This window comes from Erythranthe guttata, chromosome 5 (genome assembly GCF_056151865.1).
Source record: "Erythranthe guttata isolate IM_541 chromosome 5, IM_541, whole genome shotgun sequence".
Taxonomy (NCBI): Eukaryota; Viridiplantae; Streptophyta; class Magnoliopsida; order Lamiales; family Phrymaceae; genus Erythranthe; species Erythranthe guttata.
Genome location: NC_142537.1, coordinates 5643628 through 5668873, shown reverse-complemented (window position 1 = coordinate 5668873; position 25246 = coordinate 5643628). Strand labels below are relative to the sequence as shown.

Genomic DNA, 25246 nt, shown 5'->3' with positions numbered 1-25246 from the left:
GTTTCATAACGGTGTCTATGTACAGGCTTTGGGATAAGCCAAGCATCTTCCTTGCTCTATCTCTATAGATGCGTATTCCTAATACGTAAGATGCTTCTCCTAAATCCTTCATTGAGAAACGTGTGGACAACCATGCTTTCGTTTGTTGCAGCATTCCTACGTCATTCCCAATGAGTAGAATGTCATCAACGTAAAGCACTAAAAATATCACTGCCCTCTCACTAACCTTCTTGTATACACAAGGTTCCTCCGGATTCTTCTCAAAATCAAACTCTTTGATAGTTGAGTCGAACCTAATGTTCCAACTTCGGGATGCTTGTTTCAATCCATAAATGGATCGCTGGAGCTTGCAAACCTTTTGCTCACTTCCAGAAGATATGAAGCCTTCCGGCTGCGCCATGTAAATTTCTTCCTCAATATCTCCATTAAGGAAGGCGGTCTTCACATCCATTTGCCATATCTCGTAGTCGTACCACGCAGCTATGGCCAGCAAAATCCTAATGGACTTCAGCATCGCGACTGGTGAAAAAGTTTCCTCATAGTCAACGCCTTGCCTTTGAGTGTAACCTTTCGCTACCAATCTAGCTTTATAGGTCGATACCTTTCCATCCACTCCAATTTTCTTCTTATAGATCCACTTGCAGCTTATAGGAACAATTCCCTTAGGTGGATCTACCAAGGTCCACACCTTGTTGGAGTACATGGAGTCCATTTCGGATTTCATGGCAGTTAGCCAATGTCCCATGTCCGCATCCGATACGGCCTCATTGTATGTTCTTGGATCTCGTCCAAGATCAACATGATCTTCATCATTTTCGAGGAGGAATAACCTATCCGGCAATTTCCGAACTCTTTCGGATCTACGCACCGTAGGTTCAGGAGGTATATTAGTGGTTTGTTGTATTGGTTCGATTGCTTGTTCTTCCGTTTGAACTTCACTTTGTGGTTCTTGAACTACTTCAAGTTCTATCATGCTGCCCTTTCTATCGGATAGAAACTCCCTTTCCAAAAAGGTGGCATTTCTTGAAACAAACGTCTTTGCTTCTTTGACATAATAGAACTCGTATCCCATCGAGTCTTCGGGATACCCCACAAAATAGCACAAGTCGGATTTACTATCCAACTTATCTCCCACTAATCGCTTCACATAAGCGGGACAACCCCATATCCTAATATGTTTGTAGTTGGGTTTCCGGGAATGCCAAAGTTCATACGGTGTGGATTTAACTGCTTTGGTGTTAACTCTATTCAGCAAATACGCGGCAGTACGAAGTGCATGACCCCACAAGTATGCCGGTAAGTTTGTGAACCCCATCATGGATCGAACCATATCTAATAAAGTTCGATTCCGACGTTCGGATACTCCATTAAGTTGAGGAGTTCCCGGTGGAGTCCATTGGGACTGTATCCCATTTTCTTTTAGATAGTCAATGAACTCGATGCTCAAGTATTCTCCACCACGATCGGATCGCAACTTCTTAATACTTCGTCCGAGTTGCTTTTCCACTTCGTGTCTAAAATCTTTGAACCTTTCAAATGTTTCAGACTTGTACTTCATCAAGTACACATACCCATACCTAGAAAAATCGTCGGTAAAGGTAGCGAAGTAGTTATATCCACCCTTCGCACTAACACTTAGTGGACCACATACGTCTGTATGGATCAAATCCAAAAGACCCTCGGCTCGTTCCATTTTCCCTTTGTAGGGTGACTTAGTCATTTTCCCTTTAAGGCAAGATTCACAAGTTTGTAGTGATTTCACGTCCTCCAAAGAGAACAATCCTTCACTAACAAAATCGTTTATCCTTCTTAAAGAGACATGACCTAATCTAGCGTGCCAAAGTTGTGCGGGGTTTTGATCTATCTCCTTACGTTTTGCTGATGTAACATTAATAGGTATTTCACTTGGATTTAGTTCATACAAGTTGTTTAATAGTCGTCATTTGCAAATCAAATTCTCATTCTTTTGTATAATGCAAATCGAATTTCCAAAAACAAAAGTAAAACCTTCAATGTCTAATACAGGAATAGAAATAAGGTTTCTAATGAGGGACGGAAAAAATAAACAATCGTTCAAAACAATAGGAAAACTAGAATCCAAAACATTTAAGTAAATTGTGCCGATGGCTTCAGCAGCAACTCTTGCTCCATTACCCATCCTTAGGAAGGTCTCACCCGCTCTAAGTCTTCGACTTCTTGTCATTAGCTGCAAATCATTGCACAAATGTGAGCCACAGCCTGTATCCAATACCCAAGAAGAAGAGTTGACAGACAAATTTACGTCAATGAAATATGTACCCTTTTCAGAACCTTTCTGCTTTAGGTAAGCCTTGCAGTTGCGGCGCCAATGTCCTTTCTTTCCACAGTGATGGCAAGCATCATCAACTTGTTTGCTAACCTTTGCTTTGGGGCCCCCACTACCTTCACCCACTTCGAACTTGCTGTTTGGGAAGGGAACTCTTTCCTTCCTCTTCTTTTGGAAAGAACTCTTCTTTCCAGAAGTAGCAGCAATGAGAACATACTTCTCTTTCTTAATGGTGGACTCGAAGCTGACCAACATGTTCATTAACTCATCCAAGGGAGGATCTAGTTTGTTCATGTTGAAGTTCACTATGAACGATTCATAGGAACTAGGAAGGGACAACAGGATCAAATCCAACGAGAGCTCGGCCGGGAGGGTGACATCAAGATTCACTAGCTTTTCAAGGAGAGTGATCATTTTGAGACAGTGCTCGTGGACCGAAGTCCCTTCGCGCAGTCTCGCTGTGATCAACTCCTTTGTAGCAGCGTACCTCGATGCCCTAATATTCTCACTATACATGCTATCGAGATGAGCCTTTATATCGAAAGCATGCAAGTGAGACTCATATTTCCTCGCAAGCGCGGGCTCCATGGCGGCTATCATATAGCACCTAGCATGAGTGTCATCTTTCTTCCAAACTTCATAAGTTTCCTTCTCAGCATCAGTCGCTGTGTCAGGTATAGTGGCGGGAAGTCTCTCGTTCAAAACATAGAGACGCCCATCAATGGTTAGTACAAGCTTAAGACTACGCAACCAATCTAGGTAATTAGGGCCACTGAGTTTATTGTCGAGGATTGACATTATGGGATTCTTAGACATGATTATCTGAGACATATAGAGAAGAGGATTATTAGAGATTCGCGTTAAATGATTGTTACAATTAAATGTTTGGACTTATGTTATTTAATTGTTCTCCCACTAATTTTATTGAGTTCCACTTCCCTCTAGTAGACAAACGAGAAAACTGATTTTTCTTAATGGGCTTTAGGTCCAATAGACAAATATAACCCGTAGTTAATCTAGCCCGATTATATTTGCCCAAAGGTAGATCACAATCAATCATATCCACAATATGACCCTAAATTAATTTTCCTCACACTTGATAATGACCTAAGTTAATCTCGCGAATATCAAAATCGTCGTGTGTCAAGTCTAACCTACCAATCAAAGATGCTCATAGAACTCGATTATGCCAAACTAATGCAGTCCCTAGTTAATCTAGCCGACCACGTTAATTCAACATAACCCTTTTCTATGGCTACCTTCATCACTATGTCAATTGAATTACAGCTTACTCTACCATAGCACTCCCCGCTACACGGCTTACTGCACTATAGTAAAGGGCTACACATAATCCAACCGTTGGCAGAAGGAAAGAAATAACTCAACAGATTGGGTTTTTCTTTACAGCTTGAAATGATTCTTAATTGAATTAAGAATGAGGGATTTTTATTTTTATTGAAATGTTTTATCTCATCAGAAGGTTTTGGATTGGTCTATGTGATTCCTACATCTATGTTCTCTAAAGGTATATGGAAGCGCATATTGTCCTAAGAGGAACATACGACCTAATTTCATAATTAATTACATTAATTAATTATCGAGTTTTCAAAATAATTATAGAACCTCAACTAGCATAAATCATTCAAATAATGTTGAGGTACTACTAATTAAGTTGAATTTATAATCAATATTATACATGTGTTCTATTAATTGAAATCAATTTAACAATTTAAATTAATTAATTAATCTAACACCTATTTACTAAAATAGATGATTGTCGATCCAATTATCTAATTGGGATTAATTGAAAATAATTTTCCAAAAATTAAAATCAATTTGTTTTAAGTTTAATTTTAGAAATCTGAAATAATTTTTTTTTTTTTTTTTTTTTCAGTGAACCGGTTCGGCCGACCGGTCTGACCGGTTCGGCCGACCGGTCTGACCGGTTCGGCCGACCGGTCTGACCGGTTCGGCCGACCGGTCTGACCGGTTCGGCCGACCGGTCTGACCGGTTCGGCCGACCGGTCTGACCGGTTCGGCCGACCAGTCTGACCGGTTCGGACCGAAACGGTCCGGTTCTGCCCGGTCCAATTGACCCAAATCAGTGGGCCGGGTCAGTCGGACCGAGAACCGGTCTGACCGACCCGAATCCACTTGGATTCGGTCGATTAGATCGTGCACAACCATCGAACCGGTTGGTTCGACCGATTCGATCCGAATAATTAAAAACCGACGCTTTAAAAATAATTTCAGATCCGATTTTCCAATTTTAAACAATTTTAAAGCTGGAAAAATTCTAAACAATATTTCAAAAATATTTTAAACTTACGAAAACTCCCAATTACATAATACAACAATCACTACTTTAATAAATCGAACATGCATAAAATCATAGCATATTAAAACGAACGCAATTAATTGCGCAACGAGCTCTGATACCACTGTTGGGTTTCGGGCACGTGTACGCAGCGGAAAACAAAAATTTAATGCGATTTAAACGACTTTAAAGCACATAAGCACATGCCCGACAAATTAAAATCAATTAATTGCGTACCTTTGCGCTTCCAGCGAAATTAAAAACAACATACATGCTAATTAATTTAACCGAATATAAATCAATTAATATACTCGCGTTTAAACCAAATAACATGCTCGCAATGATTTAAAACGATTACACATAATCACATAAAATCATACGAAAGCAAACATGAATATATATAGCGTTTAAACGAAACAAGAACTTCGAGTTCGTGTGTTTACCTGTTGAAGCGTGAGGTAGGAGCGCTAAGCAAGTCGAGATTGCTATGGAAACCAATCCGTACAATTGGGGCAGCAGCGGTGCAGCGGCAGCGGCGGTGAGACGGCCACGGCGGCGCGTGAATCTCTCGCGCGGTCTTCCGGGGCGGCGCGTGGGGCAGCGTGCGGCTTCGGCTCGTGCGCCGCTCCTCGATTCTTCGATCTTCGGTCTTCCTCCTCTCGGATTTCACCTCGTATACTTCGATCAACTAAACACGTGGCACTAGACACGTAATAGTTAGAAAAACGGAAGAAAAAGAGAAGGAAAGAAACTACCGAAACAATCGGCCGACGAACGGCCGATTCCGGTGAAGCTCCGGCGACGGCGCCGGTGACGGCCGCAGGGAGAGGGCGAGAGAGAGAGGGAGAACGGCTGCTAGGGTTAGGGGTTTTCACTTATTGTGTGCAAGACCTATAAATCTTGTATTTATAGTGTCTTGCATAAAACCCTAGCGGGCTTAAGTTGGACCGGGCCCAACAGCTTAAGCTTGCTAGTACTTTTACTTGCTCGTTTCTCTCAATCCAATGACCGAAAAATTGCAACGATTACATTTTCGGAATCATTATAAAGTCCTCGTCATTACGAGTGTCAATTCTCATTTTCCAACTTTCTAAAAGTGGAAACCCTGGTTCAGTGCACTTTCTAAATTTGGAAACTTCCCGATTTAGAAAGTCCACTACAACGTTCGCCTATTCTTTTCCTTTTCTTATTCTCATTCGTAATTCCAAATTACGAATGTTGGACTCAATCGTATTGACTTCCAATTATGCAAAGATAAACTATTTTATCTCTGACCGTTTATTCAAAGATCTCATGTGCACGAGCAGTGTGACCCTCGATGGTTCAGGTGTAAGCTAGCCGTGGGCCCACAACCCTTTGTGGTCAAAACTCGTCCCTTAGAGTTACGATTAAGATGAAACTCGTTTCACCTTAATCACCCAACGAATCAAGATTGGCGTCTAGCAACTACGCGTCATGATTCCCTAGATACAAATGAAGTGCCTGCAAGAACCTTCAGATATAGTTAACGTACAGTACGGTCCCTTCGATACATATGTCCCGATTGAACTAGAGGCATTGGTTCATCGAGACCTCTTTATTTGTTCAATGACGGTGCGATCGTTCTAAGTGTTGTAATCCTTACGTGCATGACTTAGAGAATCGAATTCTCTAATCATCACTTAGTCAGCTCTGGCCAGAGACTTAGAATGATTACAAACTTTCAGAGCACACAGGACATCCAAGACTATTCTAGCGATCGAATCCCCGACTACAATGCACAGACCTCCCACTAGATTTCGGACTGCACAAACACTGGCCCTTGGGATGGTCCTCGGTGGAACTCAGGGACAGGTCACGATACAACTGGTCCTCTAGTGAAGTCACGGTGATGTCTAGGTCATAAGGACTAATGGTGTACAACTATACCATAGATATCTCTACTCGATTATTGGGAACCACTTAGAGATTTCTAGGGTGAGGGAGTTCAGTGAACTCGTCAACTTACGAGGACCCACTTATGTATGCCGATATCACAATACCGTTTACTGATGAGATGCAGTACACATACACTAAGTGCTAGTCTTAATGGGAAAGGCCGATATCCTCATTAGTGGCGTAACCCTTCGACTAGGAACACGTTTAACAGTTATAATACTTTAAGTAAATATCTCACGATCCTAACGATCAATTACTAGTACTTGTAATAACTGTAAGGACTATATCTATGCTTGTGACAAAGGGACAAAGATATAGAATACCAAGGTGTTTTATCATTAATACGAATAAAGGTTCGTTTATTACAATAATAAATACGAAAGACCACAGCCACATGTTGGCTTGTTGGTCACCTACTCTAACATTAATGTGTACATTATACAATACAAATAGGGGTCCATTTTTACAATTTTTTTAGATTCGCCTAGGGCCCCCAATTTCTGAGAAACGACCTTGATAGAACGGGTAATTTGCTAAACTCCTATGCGCACCAATTCCTTTTTAAATGAGGACAAGCGGATTTTGGCAATTTGCTAAAAGCCTTTTGTTCTTCTTCCCGTCAAATCCATTTAACACCGCTTCTCTCCGTCAGGTCCGTCCAACCCTGCTTCACTCCATCAAAGATGCTTCATCCCTACTCTCTGCCGCTGCCATCATATAAGCTCCACACACAGGCACAAACACATAATCACACACCTACGTGCACACACACGGAACCACACACACGCACACACATACGGTTTTGGTTACTCCCCTTCCCCTTCGTTGTAACCTCATAATTATGGAAACCAAAAAGGAAAAATATGAAGGATTGTTTGGTGATGGCAGATGGTAATGCTGGTGGTGATGTATGCACCAGAGATTTAAGTTTTTTTTCTTTCAGTTTATTTTAACTAAGTTGTGCAAATAAGTTTTCTAAGTTGTCTAACTTCATAGTAAAATTATATGTAATAAGTATTTTTTTTTCTAAATTTTTGTTCATTAATGTAACTAAGCTCTGTAAATAAGTTTATAAGTTATCTGTGTAAGTTGTGTATGAGTTGTGAGATGTATCCATTCTTATTTTAATTTGTTGATGTGATTAATCTAACTAAATGGTTGCTTATTTTTATAAGAAAGTTGTTGTTTATTAATATAACTAAGTTGTCCAAATCAGTACGTCGCCACTGTTAGTTTACGTAAAGTAATTTTGTAAAAAAGAATCCAGACCTAGCATCAGCTTCAGCCCATGAGGACTTTTAGCCAAATGACAAAATCAGCATATTCTTATGGCTGTAGCTATAAAAAAAATATCATAGAGGGACTTCCAGCTAATTTATCATCTGTAGATCCTATTTTAAAAATATATAATTGGAGAAATAACAATTTAACTATTACTTTAATTTGATAAACGTATCCATATTTCTTACAATAGATAATTAAAACTTCTCCCTTCTAGAATGATGTTTGGGTCGTTGAAATCTATCAACATGATAAATGTCAAACATATAATAAGAATTAGAAAAAAAAAAAGAGTAAATTGACTCTATTCCAAAATTTATTTTTCAATAACGTATAAAATGGGAAATTTTCATAAATATTTATGTTGATATTACACATTAATAAAATTTAATTTTCCAATTTTAATCCAGAAATTGGATATCTCTATGTATTAATGCATGAAATGAATAGTAAACGTATAAACTTAAATTGCAAAGGTCAGTTTGAAATGGTCAATGGTTGCCCCCTTGTCCTTATTGACTCCTGTCACATTCACATTAAGTGTTGGATAAATTTGTATCCACAAATTCATGCATGATCAAATTCAAGATCCAAGTCTAGTATTTCCACAAATGCCATTAAATTATTAATTCTTTTTCAATTTATTCCTCTACTGAAAAGTAGTAGCAGTGGACCAAAGTTTTACGCGCAAAGTTTCTTAAATCAGATTCTACCTTTCAATTAAGTAAATCATCATCCCATTTCGACTTAGGGAAAAAAAAAAATAGAATTAATATATGGATTCTCAAAAATGGTTTATTCCATTGGTATTAATAATGTTCTTGATTGTAATATCGCCAAAGATTTCGGCCCAGAATTACGGGTGCTTCAAAAACGAAACCTACGTAAATAACAGCGCGTTCGACAACAATCTCCGAACTCTCCTTTCGTCACTTTCCTCAAACATGAACGACACCGGTTTCTACAGTGCCTACGCGGGCCGGATCCCGAACCGAGCCTACGCGACAGCTCTCTGCAGAACCGACGTCCAGCTCGATTCGTGCCGTTCTTGTGTAGTAAACGCTTCAGTGGAGATTGCAAATTTGTGCGTGAATCGAAAGCAGTCAATACTGTGGAAAGATACGTGCACTTTGCGATACTCAGACGAGCCCATATTTGGAGTTCGGGCCGACGGTTATTTTGTCATGGGCCGGGCCGGGGCTTTCTCGAGTCCCGACCAATTCAAACAGAATCTGAGGGTGCTGGTGAACGGTCTTCGCCGACAAGCAGCTTCAGGGGGATCTCTAATCAAGGTCCTTTTTCTTTTTAATTATTAATTAATAGTCCTTTTCTAGATTTTTTTTTTATGCTACATCATTACAAGAAGTTCAACCGGTATTATTTAATCTAAAAGTACGTTTGGATGGAGGGATTTAGAGGGAGATTTGATTTAGGAAAGGAATTTGAAATGACACAAATTTTGGAATCATTTGAAATCTATACCCCAATTGCTCAAAAAACAACAAAAAATGAGGGGTGTGGATTTGAAATTCATCCCCAAATCCCTCAATCCAAAAAAGTCAAAGGGATTGTTATTATGGATTTGAAATCCCTCCTACAAATCCCTCCATCCAAATGCAACCTAAAAGTAGCAGATATTAACGATTCTTCCACAAAATTTTAAAAAATTAAAGTATATAGATGTTTATTTAAATATAGAGTAAATTGCAAGAAGTACCCCTGTGTAATCTTCAAATAGCAAAAACTCCCCGTATGATAAATAAAGTAGCAAAAACCCCCCGTGAAATTCAGTCAACGGCAGAAACCCCCCTGGTTGACTTTCGTGTGGCTCGCTCACTGGATGTGCGACTGGTAGCTGATTTTTGGACGTGAAATCAGCGGCGGATCTACTATATGTCTAGGGTGTGCAGCTGCACACCCTTGAAATTAAAAAAAAAAAATTCCTTATATATATATATTGTTATATTATATTATATGTGATTATTTAACAAACGTAATTGGTAGTTCACCTGGTAAGTAGCTTTAATTTTTTGTGAAATGTCATAGGTTCGAGTCCCAACATCATCAAATTTGTTATAGCTTTTCCAAAACTCTACAAATCCATTTATACTCACATTTTCTCTCTACAAATCCATTTATACTTAACATTTTCTCTCATTTTTCCAAAATTTACTCACATTTTCTCTCTACAAATCCATTTATACTCTAACATTTTCTCTCATTTTTCCAAAATTCTACAAAAAATTGCAATTGGTCTTAAAATTTCGATTTTCCTACATATTAATATTATTTTATGCTGGTATTATTATTATTAAAAAAAAATCGGGGGCGCTGCCCCCGAACCCTCGTAAACTTTCGCACCCCCTTGGCTAAATTCCTGGATTCGCCACTGCGTGAAATGATAAAATTATCCCTCAATATATATATATATATATATATATATATATATATAATTTGATTGTTTGGAAATTAAAATATTATTAAAAAAATAGTAAACAATTAAATTGAAAAATTATTAAAAATTTGGTAATCAAATTAAGTATATGCTTTCTTAAATATTAAATAAAAAAATACATAATAATGGAATTTAAGTTTTTTTTTTTTTTTTTTCCGTATGAATAATATAAAATATATACAGAAAGTATCTGATAATAAAAATACAAATAAAAGACACTATTGTACTTTTCTAATTAAGATATAACAAAAATACAATAATTAAAATATTTATAAAATATAAGAAATTATTAATTGCAAAACTTCGGGGATATTTGTGTCTTTTTATATCAAGTAAACAGTCAAATGAATAATAAGCGAAGTGTGCTATATAAATAGTTTAATAGGGGAGTTTTTGCTAATTTATTTATTACATTTTTTTTTTGCTATTTAGTGATTATACATCGGTGCTTTTTGCAATTTACTTTTTAAATATAGTATCATAGAATTCATATAGATTAATAGTCAAATACTCAATATTTCTCCTATGATTTCTTTCTTGATACATATAGAGATATAACATTAACAAACCTCAAAGAAACTCCTTCATTTTATGTATGAAACGTAATTGGGTTGAATGTGATGTCTAAAAATATGCATGGGGTATTTGCTAGTTTTTTTTATGACGAGGGGAAAAGTGCAGTTGCGACTTTCAACTTTTACAGAGGAGGTATTTACAATAAGCTCCATTTTAAATAACCTAAGGAAAAAAAAAAAGTATTTTTATATTTCTTTGGAATAAAATTCCCAATTTCCACCAAATCTGATCGAAGAATTCCGATTCTGGAACGATTTTTTCAATTCCGAATTCAACAATTCGGATATCCGAAAATTTCGACAAAAATCGGATTGAAATCGGAAATACATATCAAAATTTCGGAATTTCCAAATTCCTCTCCGAAATTAGTTCCGATTTTTTCCAAATTGTTTTTTATATTACATATACATATTTTTAAACCAAAGATCCTACTTTGGGCTGTGCTTTAGAATTTTCTATTTTAAAAATATTGAAACTCTTACATATATATATATATAGTTAAACCTCTATAAATTAATACAGTTGGGACCATCAAAATTTCATTAATTTAGCGAAATATTAACTTATCGATTAATTAATAATTATTAATTTATATATTAATTAATAACTTATTATACTTTTTTTATTATTTTCAATAAATACATTTTTTTTTTAAATTTCACGTGTATATTATTCATTGTACTGTTAGTTCAATGCATTATAGAGCTCGTTTCATGGACGGAAGCTCTTAGAGCTGCCATGGTATATAACAATTTATGTTGAGATATGAGAAAACTATACCGAAACTCTAACCATGTTAAGAAAAGTGAGGGGCGATATTGATGGTAATCTGAATTTCAACAAGAAACAAGCCACAATTAAATTATATTGTGTTAAGCCTTCATGGATCTATAAAATATGTATTGTACCATGTAATTTAAAAATTAATTTTATGCATTATTAAGTTATATATTACATGGGGCTTCTTAAAATTTTTGAATGTGTATTATCTTATAAATTTAGCGAATTATTAATTTAGCACGTTGTCCCCGAGTCGGGACCGGAAAAATTTATTATTTAAGCGAGGTTATTAATTTATCGAGGTTCTACTATATATATATATATATATATATATATATATATATATATATATATATATATATATATATATATATATATATATATATATATATATATATATATATATATATATATATATATATATATATATATATATATATATATATATATATATATTATTTGCAATATACAAATATACCCATATACTCTTATAATAATAAATATACCCCTACATTATTTATATTTGCGCGTATCCCCCGGTCTCCATATCCTAGTTTTTTAGAAATGTTGTATCGTTTTATCCGTATTCGGGTACCGCGGTGTCCGCGTATCGTGTTTGTGCTACATAGATTTTTTCCCCTTATTTTTATGGGTTATCAAAGATGTTCATGAAAAGGGCACTTAATTAAAAAAAACAAAGGGACATCTAACTTTTTTATCTTTCTAATATTTCCAGCTCATTTAAACTTATTTGCAAATAAGGAAAACCCTTTTATATATACCAAAGCTACCCCAAATTCTTTGAAACTCAATTCAACTCCAATTTGATGATTTACCCGTCAATTTAGCACAATTTCACCAATCAACCAATTTTGACCATAATTCCAATTTTGGCACCAATTTTGACCAGCCACCACCGGAGACCGCTGGTCAGCCGTCGTTGACTGCCGGTCTCCGGCGTTGACTTATTTGTTTTCTTAAAAAAAAATAGTTTAATTAATATTATTGTCGTGGCTGCTAAATTACTGTCTCCAGCAGTAATTTAATTGTCGGGGACAATAATTTAACTTTTAATTGACTTTTTTTTTTCTTTAAAAAAAGTATTTTAATTAATATTACTGTCTTGGCTGCTAATTACTGTCTCCAACAGTAATGTAACTGTCGGAGACAGGAATTTAACTGTTAATTGACTTCTCTCTCTCTTTTTTTTTTTAATTTTGTTTTTTCTTAAGAAAATATTTTAATTAATATTACTGTCTTGGTTGCTAAATTACTGTCTCCAACAGTAATTTAACTGTCTGAAACAGTAATTTAACTGTATGAGATAGTAATTTTACTGTATTAATTAATTTATCGTCTTAGCCTGCAATTTTGCTGTCTTCGGCAGTAATATTACGGTCGGACGTAATATTACAGTCTCCGACCGTAATATTACTGTCTCAAGCAATAACATTATTGTTTGGTATAGTAATATTAGTAATATTACTGTTCAAAAAAATGTAATATTCATAATAATACTGTCCCAAATTAAACAGCAATATTACTGTCTGAGATAATAATTTAGTAGCCAATACAATAATATTAATTAAAATAATTTGTTTTAAGAAAAAAAAATCAAAAAAATAAGTCAACGCCGGAGACCCGCGGTTGACCGACCGGAAAAAAATCAGAAAACGTTTTCAAAAAAAAAAAGTCAACTCCGAAAAAAAAATTCAAAAAAAAAATATTTTTTTCAAAAAATTATTAAAATGGAGGTTAATGTGATATATTTGTTTAAATCCGGGGTCAATGTGTAATATTGAGGAAGTTAGAGCATAATGGATGAAATTGATAAAAAAATATATTATGGAGGATATTTTAGACTAAAGACATGGATAAGTTTATTTGAAAGACTGTTTTTTGTGTGGGCCAATGTCCATTTAAGTCTATTGTCATGTCACTATTTGCCATTTGCCCTGATTTTATATACTATCCTACTTAATTAGTAGTACTATTTGATTTGATTTTCATCCATAATTTAGGAGAGAAATATATCTCTATGTAATACTATGAGGGTTCTTTCAAACTAGTGAGGGCATTGGCTATATGTTGACTCCGCCACTACAACCGTACCTATGTGTATATATTATGTATTTTATCAAAATGCTATCAAGATGTGTTTCACGCGTGGAGTGGACATCAATATCTGTCATGAGTGGACTAAAGTCTTGGTGGCGTGGTTTTTCTCTGATGAAGGTTGCGGCGGGGAATTCAACGGCGCCTGATTTTCAGGCAATTTTCGCCCTCTTGCAATGTACGCCAGATATCTCTTCCGATGAATGCAATGACTGCTTGATGGATGCCGCGCAACGAATTTCCGGATGTTGTGATGGTTCGAGCTTCGTGATCATTCTTGCACTAAGCTGCAATCTTAGGTATAATACTTTACCATTTTACAACATTACTAGGATTCATCAAGTACAAGCCATCGTTTCTCCTCCGTCGCCTGTGCCTGTGCCTGTGCCCGCCCCCGTCCCACTAGTACCTTCTTCGCCAGGTAATATATATATATATATATATATATATATATATATATATATATATATATATATATATATATATATATATATATATATATATATATATACTCACACACATGCATATATGTGATATTTAGCAATTTAGTGTTGTTGCATTCTTCGATTGAAACGCAATATAATGACGTAACATAAGTTGATAATTAATTAAAATGGCATATACGACATGCATGCATGATATAAAAACATTAGTTTGGGTTTCGCAGGCCAAAAACGTGACGCAACTCGAACTGTCATCATCGTTGTCATTCCATTAACTTTGTGCTTAATATTTGGTGCTTCTGTTGGCGTATGCCTGAGAATGAAAAGGAAAACAAAGCAAGATCGCGAAACAATTGCAAGTACGTTAATCTCTTTCCCTCGTTAATTAATATACATATATATGTATCTATATTTATTTATGTATATAACTTCGACTTCACATACTTTTTGTCTATTACATAGATGACGATGAGGTAAGTGCGGTAGAATCCTTACAACATGATTTTAGCATAGTTAGAGCGGCCACTAATAATTTCTCCGAGTCTAACAAGCTGGGGCAAGGAGGATTTGGAGTTGTTTATAAGGTACTCATACGACAATAATCGATTGATCTAGAGTATACATAGGATATATTCATATTTGGTTAATTTGTATTATTTTTTTTCTCCCTAAATTTATCTTAGGGAAAATTTCAAAACGGCCAAGAAATAGCAGTGAAAAGATTATCAACGAGTAGTCGAGGTCAAGGAGATTTGGAATTCAAGAATGAAGTATTATTAATTGCGAAACTTCAACACCGAAATCTGGTTAGGCTATTAGGGTTTGCATTGGAAGGAAAAGAAAGGCTTCTTGTATATGAACTCGTACAGAACGCAAGTCTAGACCGCTTCGTATTTGGTAATATATATTTCGCTTCAATCTTTATCGAACAATCTTTTTTAGCTCTAATTAACATTAATGATATTATATGCATATGCTCATTTAGATCCAATCAAGCGTTTTTATTTCGATTGGGAGAAGCGCTACAAAGTTATAGTTGGTATTGCGAGGGGACTTCATTATCTACACGAGGACTCTAGTTTCCGCATTATTCATCGTGATATCAAAGCCGAAAATATTCTACTAGATGCTGAATTGAACCCTAAAATAGCCGATTTTGGTACGGCAAGGTTGTTTCAACAAGATCAAAGTGGAGCCAATACTCGAAGAATTGTCGGAACATAGTAAGTCGTTTTAATTACTTCTATAGTTTAAATGTATATATATTTTCTTCATTGTATATTCTCGTCGTTTTAAATCGATATTTCATATCTAATAATATATACATATATAAATGTATCTATTGCAGTGGATACATGGCACCGGAGTATGCAAGAAATGGACAATTTTCCGTTAAGTTAGATGTGTACAGTTTTGGCGTGCTAGTCCTAGAGATTATTAGTGGGCAGAAAAATAACTCCTTCAACAAGGGAGAGAATACCGAAAGCATGTTGAGTTTCGTAAGTAATTAAACACACACACACACACACACTCACACACACACACACACACATATATATATATATATATATATATATATATATATATATATATATATATATATATATATATATATATATATATATATATATTAAGAAAATTAAGATGTTATTTAATTTGGAAGTCTACTTATAGGAAGGTGTAATTGACTAAATATATTTATATTTATAGGCATGGAGAAATTGGCGAGAGGGGAAAGCGAAAAAGATGATAGATCCAACTTTAAAGTCGAGTTCGGGTTCGTTTCGTGATATATTGAGGTGCATTCATATCGGTTTGTTGTGTGTTCAAGAAAATGCAGTTGACAGACCGACAATGGCTTCGGTTGTTGTAATGCTCAAGAGCTTCTCTATAACATTAGCAAGGCCTTCTCGGCCTGCATTTTTCATACCCAATTCAAGAGATGTGGAATTGAGCAAATCTTCGGATAGTAAGTTAGCTGACCAATCCAAAAATGAAGCCTCGATCACGGATTTATATCCGCGCTAATCGACCACGTATTTGCTCCGAGCACTTGTGACAAGATTCTAATTAAAAGATTTATTTTGTTTTAATTTGCCCTGTTATTTTGTATTATATAACTTAGTGTATGTTCAATTTTACATGAAAAAAATAGAAAATGTCAAGACTTCTAATTCACATATGTCTTCCACATTCTGATTTTATTCAAATATGTTTCTTTTTATATTTTTTAGTGGTAGGGGTAGGTCAGTGGCGGAGCAAGAAATTCGAACAGGGTTGGCTTAAAATATATGAGGTTCAAGGGCAGCACCGTCGAATTTTATTCTTTTAGATTCATAGAAAATATCATAAAATATGTAAACATTTATGGATTTTAACTAGAATGGCATATATTCAACTCTTTAAAGTTATATCAAACATAATTGGTTAAAAATGCAAAACAAGATACATTATATACCTATATCTATATATGCACTTTTTGTAGCCAGGTTTTATTTATTTATTTTTTTCGACAAGTTGGTATAGAAAGTTGACAAAAAAATCGATTTATATGCGTCGAAAACTGTGGACGAGTTCCAAAAAGTAAATTAAAATCAACTTTCGAGCTCGAAAAAGTTGACAAAAAAATCGATTTGTATGTGCTTTAATGGATTCTCATCTCATGTAAACTACCATTTTGTTGTCTTGTGACTCTATTTTATAAGTTTCATGAGGTTTTGATTTCTTTGAATTTTGAGAGCTTTTGGAGGGTTTGTAAAGAAGAAGAAGAAGAAGAAGAATGTGGTATTTGTGAAGAAAATGGAGAGGTGCGTTTACGTTTTGTGTGTGTGGTATTAAAGAAAGAAATTTGATATTTTTTATGCGGCTTAATCCCACTTTACACCCTTGAAATATAGCCTTTTGGCACTTTGCACCCTTGAAAAATAATAGTAGTACTTCGCACCCTCAAAACACAGTAAATCACTCGCAATGCACCCTTAATTGAATAATAAAGGATAATTTATTTTTTATTGGTTTTTTTTTTTCGGCGTGCAAAATAACAAATTAAATTGGAATTTCTTCAACCTCTAACCTAATTTCGAGCCCGCAAAGTGCGAAAAAAATTAAAATTACACCGGATAACTGAAAATAAAAAATATTTTCTTACAAAATAAAATCTAATAAACTTTTATCACTAAATTATTCGATTTATAGATCTTTTACTGTAATTGGTAGAAATATTTGGAAGAAAATATGATTTTCAGATAACTTGATAACAAAATAGCTGATTTTTTTTTCGTAAATTATTTTTTGTGATAAAAAAATATTAATTTTAAATACCACTAAACATATTAAATTAACTTTATTAGCTTTAAAACTCATGTGGAATGCATTATGCATGATAATTTGTGTCTCGAGGGTGCAAAGTGCTATTAATTTATTTCGAGGGTGCAAAATGCCAAAATTGTATATTTAAAGGGTGCAAAGTGGGATTAAGCTTTTTTTGTGCCGATGTGGTTTTAATTTTCATTAAGGGTATTGATGTAATTACCTATTTATTATTTATTTATAATTTATTTTTTTATTGGGGGTGGTATTAGGATGGTGTATGCAAAAACATTTACAAATAGATTATGAGCTGTTTTTTTGCTCATAATCTACTTTTAAGTGTTTGCAAAATGAATTTTTGATTTTGCTTCTCTTAAAATAAGCAACTTTAAACTATGATTTGTTAAGTATCCACAACCCTGCTTTTTCATTTAAGTTTATTCTCCAACAAAATTGCAAACACCCCCAACTTTTAAAAATAAACACTTAAAACTAACTTAACACAATTCATAACTTTTGTTTTTAAATAAGCTTTTACAAACACCATCTATTAAGAAAGAAATGAGATTTATTTTAGCCGCCCCCAATATAATAGTAGATGAGACGATGTAATATATTTGATCAAATACTACCAAAAAAACTCAAATTATCATGGGTGCTGATAAATACAGGATATCTTTTAGTAAATGTAGGATATATTATTTAATAAATTAAAACCTAGGACTAACTCCATCTTTTTCTTTCAAACCTTTATTTTGTAAGATATTGCATTATTAATCATTAAAACACAATTTTGTACTGAACATAAGTCAGACTACCGTAAACGTTTGTTTTTCAGGATTTGTGAAACTTTTCCAGCTCGAATTTTATCAACACTTTTTTCTGTTTTTAATTACAAATCAGCCCAAAATTCTTACTCTAAGTTGAAACCTATATTTTTAATTTCAAGACATATTTTGAGTGTAGATAATCCCCCTATTTAATTCTAAAAGTAAAAATAAATTGAAAATTCAACAACACAAAATTTAATTAAATGTAAATATTGATGTGTCTAATTGGATCTTAAACCCGGTCCATTAAATGTCAATTAAGGGAAAAATTCAATTAGAGCATCACTTCTATAATTTTCTCCCACATTGAATATGTACAAGAAGTTTCACACTTCTACACGTGTTCCACATTAAAAGTTTACAAGAAACTAGTAATCAAGTCCTCCTATAAAGACAAGGTATCACTTCCAATATCTAACTTGAGCGTCGAAGAATAATCGACGGGCCCACCCGATGAGTCACTAGTGTCTTGATTTGTTTTATATGTTATTCGGCAGACCCACACCTTTGATCCCTTTGAACACGTGATAAGAACCCTCGACATTCTTGATAATGGACTTAAAGATTCCCGAACTTAAGAGATCTACGGGCTTCAAGACCATTGGGCTGACCCACCATTTTGGAGCAGCGTCAAATATAATAAAAGTGAAACATGAAAACTTTATTTAGAACAATAAATTTAAAGAAATGATGAATGTGTGAAGTGAGATTAAAAATTGAAGTTAAAAAAATGACCTACTAAAAATCATCATGTATTTATAATTTCCCAATTATCATATATATTCTTAATTTATTTAGAAACCCCAAACGAGCCCATTAGATGCGTTTTAATTTTACAAAAAAAAAAAAAGAAAAAAAGAGTGAAAATCAGTAATGAAACGACGTCGATGTTCAGGGAAAAATGAAAAAAGAAAACTAAAATAAATAATGAAATTCACAAATGGCGCAGCAAATGCAATAGCAGTGTAGCACAAATAGTCAATTGCAATTTTCCTTTCTTCTTCACTGGTACCACCCCTGCGATATTAGGGCTTCCACCATTCCCGCCGCTGCCGCAATTCGCCGCCACAACCCACCGCCACAAGCCACTGTAAGCCATCTCTGTAAACTATTTGTATTTCATGCTTGTGTTGAATTTGATTCGCCGGAGGAACGAAATTCCGCGGGGGTGCGTTTGGTTGGGGGTTATAAAGCAGGAATGGGATTAATACCATGAAATAAAAAATAAATAAAAAATCAATCAATAGAACACACCGATAATAGGAATGATTCTATGAATATTAAGAACATTGGTGTTTTTATTTACCAAAAATATATAGTAGAATGTTGTAATTTTAGTTTTTGTTGTTTATCTGATGGATTTTTTTGTATGAAAAAAAAAATTAAAATCCGGTATCGTGTTTAAAAAACATATTGGTTTTATTGTAGTAGAAGCCGAAGCAAAAAGCAGCGAGGAAGCGACAATGAATGCCCCCGATCGTTATGAACGATTCGTCGTCCCCGAGGGTGTCTCCAAGTACTCAAACTCTCACTCTCACACACACACACACACACACACACACACAAACATATATTTTACCCTTTTTGTTTTTTGTTTTCTTGTTTAAATTTTGGGATGATGGAAATTTGATTGGCAAAACAGGGTGTCGTACGAGAGGGACACGAAAATCATAAACGCGGCGTCGTTTACAGTCGAGCGTGAGGACCACACCATCGGCAACATTGTCCGCATGTATATGATTATATGTTTATTTTTTCTTTTTCGTTTTTGTAATAGTTTCAGTATTCACCTTTTTTTCTTGAAAACCCTAATCGTTTCTGTCGAATGAAAAACAGGCAATTGCACAGGGATGAGAACGTGCTATTTGCTGGCTATAAGTTGCCGCACCCTCTTCAGTACAAGATACTTTTAAGGGTTTGTATTTATCATTTCATATTTCCCTGTTCCTCATCTTCTTAATTCAGACAATGTTTTAATCATAGTACAGTAGAACCTCGATAAATTAATACTCGATAAATTAATAACCTCGTTTAAGTAATATGTTTTCCTGGTCCCAACTCGAAGGCAACGTGTTAAAAAATATTATATTAAATTAATATTTCGCTAAATTAATAATTTGGCTGATCCCGACTCTATTAATTTATAGAGGTTTAACTGTATGTCGTAAATCCTAATCGAGCAAAAAAATTTACACAAATTTCTTATTTTTTCTTCATATTCATATTTCGGTTTGCATTGGTTTTGATGTGTTTGATTATTTAATTGATTTGCAGATACACACTACAAGCCAGTCTTCGCCTATGCAGGCATATAATCAGGCTATCAATGATTTGGACAAGGAATTGGATCATCTCAAGAATGAATTCGAGGTAATGCTCTTTTAGCACTGTTGTTCGACTCTATTTATTGTGGGGATGAATCCCAAATAGAGGGCTATTTTAGTAAATTCAACTAATTCGTTCTATAGTTATTTGATATTTTCCCGGGTTGTTGTATTTTGAGCTGTAAAGTCTTGGTGTATAATAATATAGAAAAGTTGGTCGGTGACTGCAACATCAAATGGATCTATGCGTAATCAAATGCTATACGTTTATTAGTCTAATTCCTCAGTTACAATGTGCAAATTGTTTTCCTTATTTGGCATGTAATGCTGCTCTCGTGTAAATTTAGATAGAAACTGCCACATAATGTTCTGGAAACTCTCGGGCTTAAAAAGTAGCCGTAAAAGTATTACAGAACCAAAAGCTTGCAGCTCTTTCAGTTTGTCTAAGTTTAATGTATGTTCTGGATAATGAGTTTTGCTTTATATTATTATATTGGGGCAAATTACGGCAACCCCCCTGAGGTAGACTACAATCACCCCCTCAACTATGTATTTTCTTACGAAAAACCCCCTCAGTTAGTAGGTAAATTTGACATCGTAAGGTTGGACGTGTAAGACAATACATAGTTGAGGGGGTGGTTGTAATTACCCAAACATAAGGGAGTTTTTTGTAATTTGGCCTTACTTCAGGGGGTTGGCCATAATTTGCCCTATTATATATGGGTTAAGTTTATGAGATTAGGTACAACAAAGCTGAAAAGAAGAGTCCTGCTTGTTTATTTGCATCGTACGTAATAGAGTTCTTGAATTTGGATAGGAACTTATGTTGGCTGGAGATATTTTTCAAGGCCTTTGTAGGATATAGTCCCTGTGTTGTATCATGTATGGACAGTTTCACCGAATATGATCCTTCTTCATAGTTACGAACTTAGCTTCATATTTCATTACGTATCATACTGTTTATTATATTTACTACAAATATTGTCTGTTTGAAATGTTTCACAGGTGGCATTGGCAAGGCACACCGGAAAACAGCAAACGCAGGAGTATTAAGCTGCATGTCTGTCGTTACTTGTAGTAAATTGTATGTACCTGCGGTTTGTGATAGGTCGATGAAACTTTGTTTATCGTAAACGTTGATTAGGTGGAAGCTTTATGCATGTTTATTCCATTGTCAAATCAGGAATATGATCTCGTAAACTAAATGTATGGATCAATTGAGAAGATGAACATGCAAGCGCCTCAATTTTTAAATTAAAGCACTAAAACCTTTGAGTTTTTGTGTAAAATTAAATGCACTAATACCCTTAAGTTCGTTGTTTTCATTTTTCTTTTTAGTTTGTAGTTATTCGTAGATTAAAATAGTGGGATTGTAGAACTTCAAAAATTGCATTAAAATGCAATTTAATTTTAGTGAGATTGTGTGTGTGTGTTTTTAAGGGCAAATGGCAAATTGGACAAGGACACTTGGATAACTTAAGGAAGTTCACTCAAATTATAAGACATAACCACTCATTTCGGTTTAATCTATTCCACCTAGCGTTGATATTAACCTATTAAATTTTCAAAATTAAACTCGCCAGTTTTTTACCCCAAAAACACCATCAAATTTGATAACCATTGTCACCAATGAATACATATTCAGATGGAACTCTGTAGTATTGAAATTTAATATCTAAAAATTAGTTAGAATATAACTTAAGGAAGTTCACTCAAATTATAAGACAAAAAGGGTTCTCCCTTACATAAATTTCCAAAATAAGGGGTTGTTGCTAATTTTTCCTTAATTTTTATTCTCATAATGAAATTGAATGTTGATTTCGTCCCTTTGTAGTTGCTTCTATGAAACGCCAATGGATCTCCTCTTCAACGCCGGAAATTTGAACGGTCAAGGTACCTGTAACGCCGGGAGAGGTTCCCGGCGGGAAAGCTACAATCAAGTCAGTTGAGAGTAATGATGGTTTTTTTTTATGTGTATAATATCGTCTATATTCATTAGATTTTAAGACAGAAAAATGACTCTCTTTTATAGATGTCAAATCCCCTGCCTTGAACTCCAAGGTTTCCTTATTAGGGTTTTTCCTCAATGGTTTCTTGGGCTCAAAGTTCACAGTTGGGCTTTCTGAAAGTATCTAATAGACGCAGTTCGTTCTTTCCTTACTTTAATGCGTGCTCCTCCCAAATACCTATATATACCGAGGTGTGGATTGCCGCATCCCTGTTAGGCCGAATTTCGAACTAGTTCCTCGGTCTGGACAAAAAATCCGAACCGGTCCCCAAGGTCACTTAGGGCAGACGAAGTAGTCTATATCAACTACTCCTCCTACTCAATACTTGTAAAACGAGCTTGTTGTTTTTCCTCGTTTTAGAATACGGAGTATAAAGACTTTAGTCATTTCATCTTTTCTTTTACACATGTCATGCTCGCATTGGCACTCCCCAAAGTCACTTAGGCTGGACAAAGTAGTCTATATCAAATGTGTACATAATTTGAGGGCCTCTTACTTGGTCCCTTGTGTCAATATCCAACCAAGGGAATCTTATAAAGCCTGCCTTTCTTAAAGGGGGGGGAACAATGTATTCAATATTCACTAATTATATGTGGCCATCTATAATCTGGTATTATGCAAGTGGCAAAAAATAAATATTTAAATATGACAATTAATTTGCTTGGAAGAAATTTGAAATTCGGGAGAGTAACCATTTAATATTATTATTTGGCAGAAAAAGGCAATATTAGAGTGGATAGGTAAAATCATAAATCCTGCATCTGCGTCTGAGTGAAAGCTTTTCTTCTCCTCTACTAGATCTCATAATAATAATAATAATAATAATAATAATAATAATAATAATAATAATAATAATAATAATAATAATAATAATACAGTTGTTATGAATATTCAAGTTATTGCATGGCTTCCCTTTGTATCTGTGGCGGTCATGATACTGAAAAATATGTCCACCTTTGCCCAGCTAAATATCACATTAGATACAACTTCTTCTGACTTTATCTGCTTCCTCCAGAGCGGCAAATACACAAGTAACAGCACTTACAGCGACAATCTCGGCACCCTTCTCTCATCGCTCTCCACGAACATAAACGACACCGGTTTCTACAGCGCTTCGGTTGGTCAAAACCGAGGCGTCGACACAGCCTACGCCATTGCTCTCTGCCGAGCCGACATAAATCTCGACATGTGTCGTGCTTGTGTCCGAAACGCTACCGTGAAGATCTTGGATTCGTGCCCGAACCTGAACAAGGCGATTCTTTGGAAGGAATTCTGCACGTTAAGGTACTCGGACGAACCCATATACCGGATCACCCCCACGGGTAGTTACTTCGTCAACAAGCAAAAGGGGACTGAAGTTTCGAACCCCGATCAGTTCAGGCAGGCACGCGGGCTGCTGATGGACGACCTCCGCGGGGAGGCGGCTTCCGGCGGCAATCTGATGAAGGTTGCCGCCGGGAACCGTACCGTGTCGGATTTCCAGACGATATTCGCGCTGCTGCAGTGTACGCCGGATATATCTTCCGAGGAATGCGATGCTTGCTTGGTCACGGCCGGTCGACAGATCTCGAAATGTTGTGATAGTGGTGGGTCGGTGAAGATTCTTAGCATCAACTGTAATCTTCGGTACGAGATTGGACCGTTTTACAATATAAGTAGGATTCAGGAAGTACGAGCGATTATATCGCCACCGCCACCGCCACCGCGACCACCTCCTTCAGTACCGACAGTACCTGCATCTGCACCTGCAGATGCATCTGATCCACCTATGCCACTATTGTCTTCTCCTCTCCCAGGTAATTAAATTTACTGTTGGAGATATAAATATTAAATGATTTTCTGTTAGAGCATATCTATTGTTTTTTGACTTAATGTTGGTGATTTAGAGATTTAGCGGTTGCACTTTTATTTAAAGGGTAAATTACAATCATCCCTGAAGTATGGTCAATTTATGAAAAAATCCATGTTGTTTGGATAATTACATTTACCCATCAACTATCATTTTTTCTTACATCTCCACACTTATGGTATCAAATTCAACATAATCATCTAGATTTCGTGGAATGTGCTCTATTTTGTACTCGTTTTTTGTAAAAATACAGTTTCTGATGCACCTCAATCTAATATATACAAGTCAAAAAACACATCTTATGTTCATCTTGCTTCAAAATGTGGAGTTCAAATGGGATAAAGCGAGTACAAAAGTGATAATATTCCATATAATCTGGAAGAATCCACTAAATTTGAAACCGCAAGGGTGGACATGTAAGAAGATTTATAGTTGAGGGTGGTTGTAATTACCCAAACATGAGGGGGTTTTACGTAATTTGATCATACATCAGGGGTGTGGTTGTAATTTACCCTTATTTAAAACACAATTTCAAAAATTATAAGACAAGCTAATATTATTATCTCTCTATGAAATTTGCAGGAAACGCTTCTGGCAATAATACAAACGGGGCTGTCATTATCATCATTGTTGTTTCGGTAGTTGTGTGTTTGATAGTAGGTGCTTGCATCGGCGTCTGTCTGAGAAAGAAAATATTTACGAAGAAGCCAGGTAAAATAATTGCCGGTAAATTCTT

At 35.3% G+C, this 25246-nt stretch overlaps 3 protein-coding genes across 6 annotated transcripts in view; all 3 read left to right on the top strand.

Moving 5' to 3' along the window:
• The first annotated feature begins 8410 nt into the window (after positions 1-8410).
• LOC105970664 (cysteine-rich receptor-like protein kinase 29) lies at positions 8411-16411 on the top strand. Of its 2 annotated transcripts, none has more exons than XM_088818724.1 (8): positions 8411-9112; positions 13867-14167; positions 14414-14548; positions 14652-14773; positions 14873-15086; positions 15175-15412; positions 15538-15688; positions 15900-16411. In XM_088818724.1, exons 1-8 carry the CDS (start codon positions 8597-8599, stop codon positions 16215-16217), a joined length of 1995 nt encoding a protein of 664 aa, XP_088674850.1. In that variant the 5' UTR covers positions 8411-8596; the 3' UTR covers positions 16218-16411. The 2 variants fall into 2 exon arrangements, with proteins under 2 accessions (XP_088674850.1, XP_088674851.1); XM_088818725.1 differs by having other exon boundaries at positions 8460-9112; positions 13867-14045; positions 14400-14548.
• Positions 16412-19246: 2835 nt separating this feature from the next.
• On the top strand, positions 19247-21966 carry LOC105970667 (DNA-directed RNA polymerases II, IV and V subunit 11). Of its 3 annotated transcripts, none has more exons than XR_016031390.1 (7): positions 19247-19418; positions 19757-19844; positions 19971-20060; positions 20165-20243; positions 20603-20698; positions 21658-21847; positions 21891-21966. XR_016031390.1 is itself a non-coding variant. In XM_088818722.1 (6 exons), exons 2-6 carry the CDS (start codon positions 19792-19794, stop codon positions 21703-21705), a joined length of 366 nt encoding a protein of 121 aa, XP_088674848.1. In that variant the 5' UTR covers positions 19276-19418; positions 19757-19791; the 3' UTR covers positions 21706-21966. The 3 variants fall into 3 exon arrangements, 1 of the variants encoding a protein (XP_088674848.1); XR_016031391.1 differs by having other exon boundaries at positions 19278-19418; positions 19760-19844; XM_088818722.1 differs by having other exon boundaries at positions 19276-19418; positions 21658-21966.
• Positions 21967-23310: 1344 nt separating this feature from the next.
• The window catches only part of LOC105976687 (cysteine-rich receptor-like protein kinase 26), a 49724-nt gene continuing 47788 nt past the window's right edge, over positions 23311-25246 (top strand). The window contains exon 1 of the mRNA XM_088818723.1: positions 23311-24457. Within this exon, the coding sequence (XP_088674849.1) occupies positions 23545-24457 (913 nt within the window). The 5' untranslated portion in view covers positions 23311-23544. The remainder of the gene's footprint in view (positions 24458-25246) is intronic.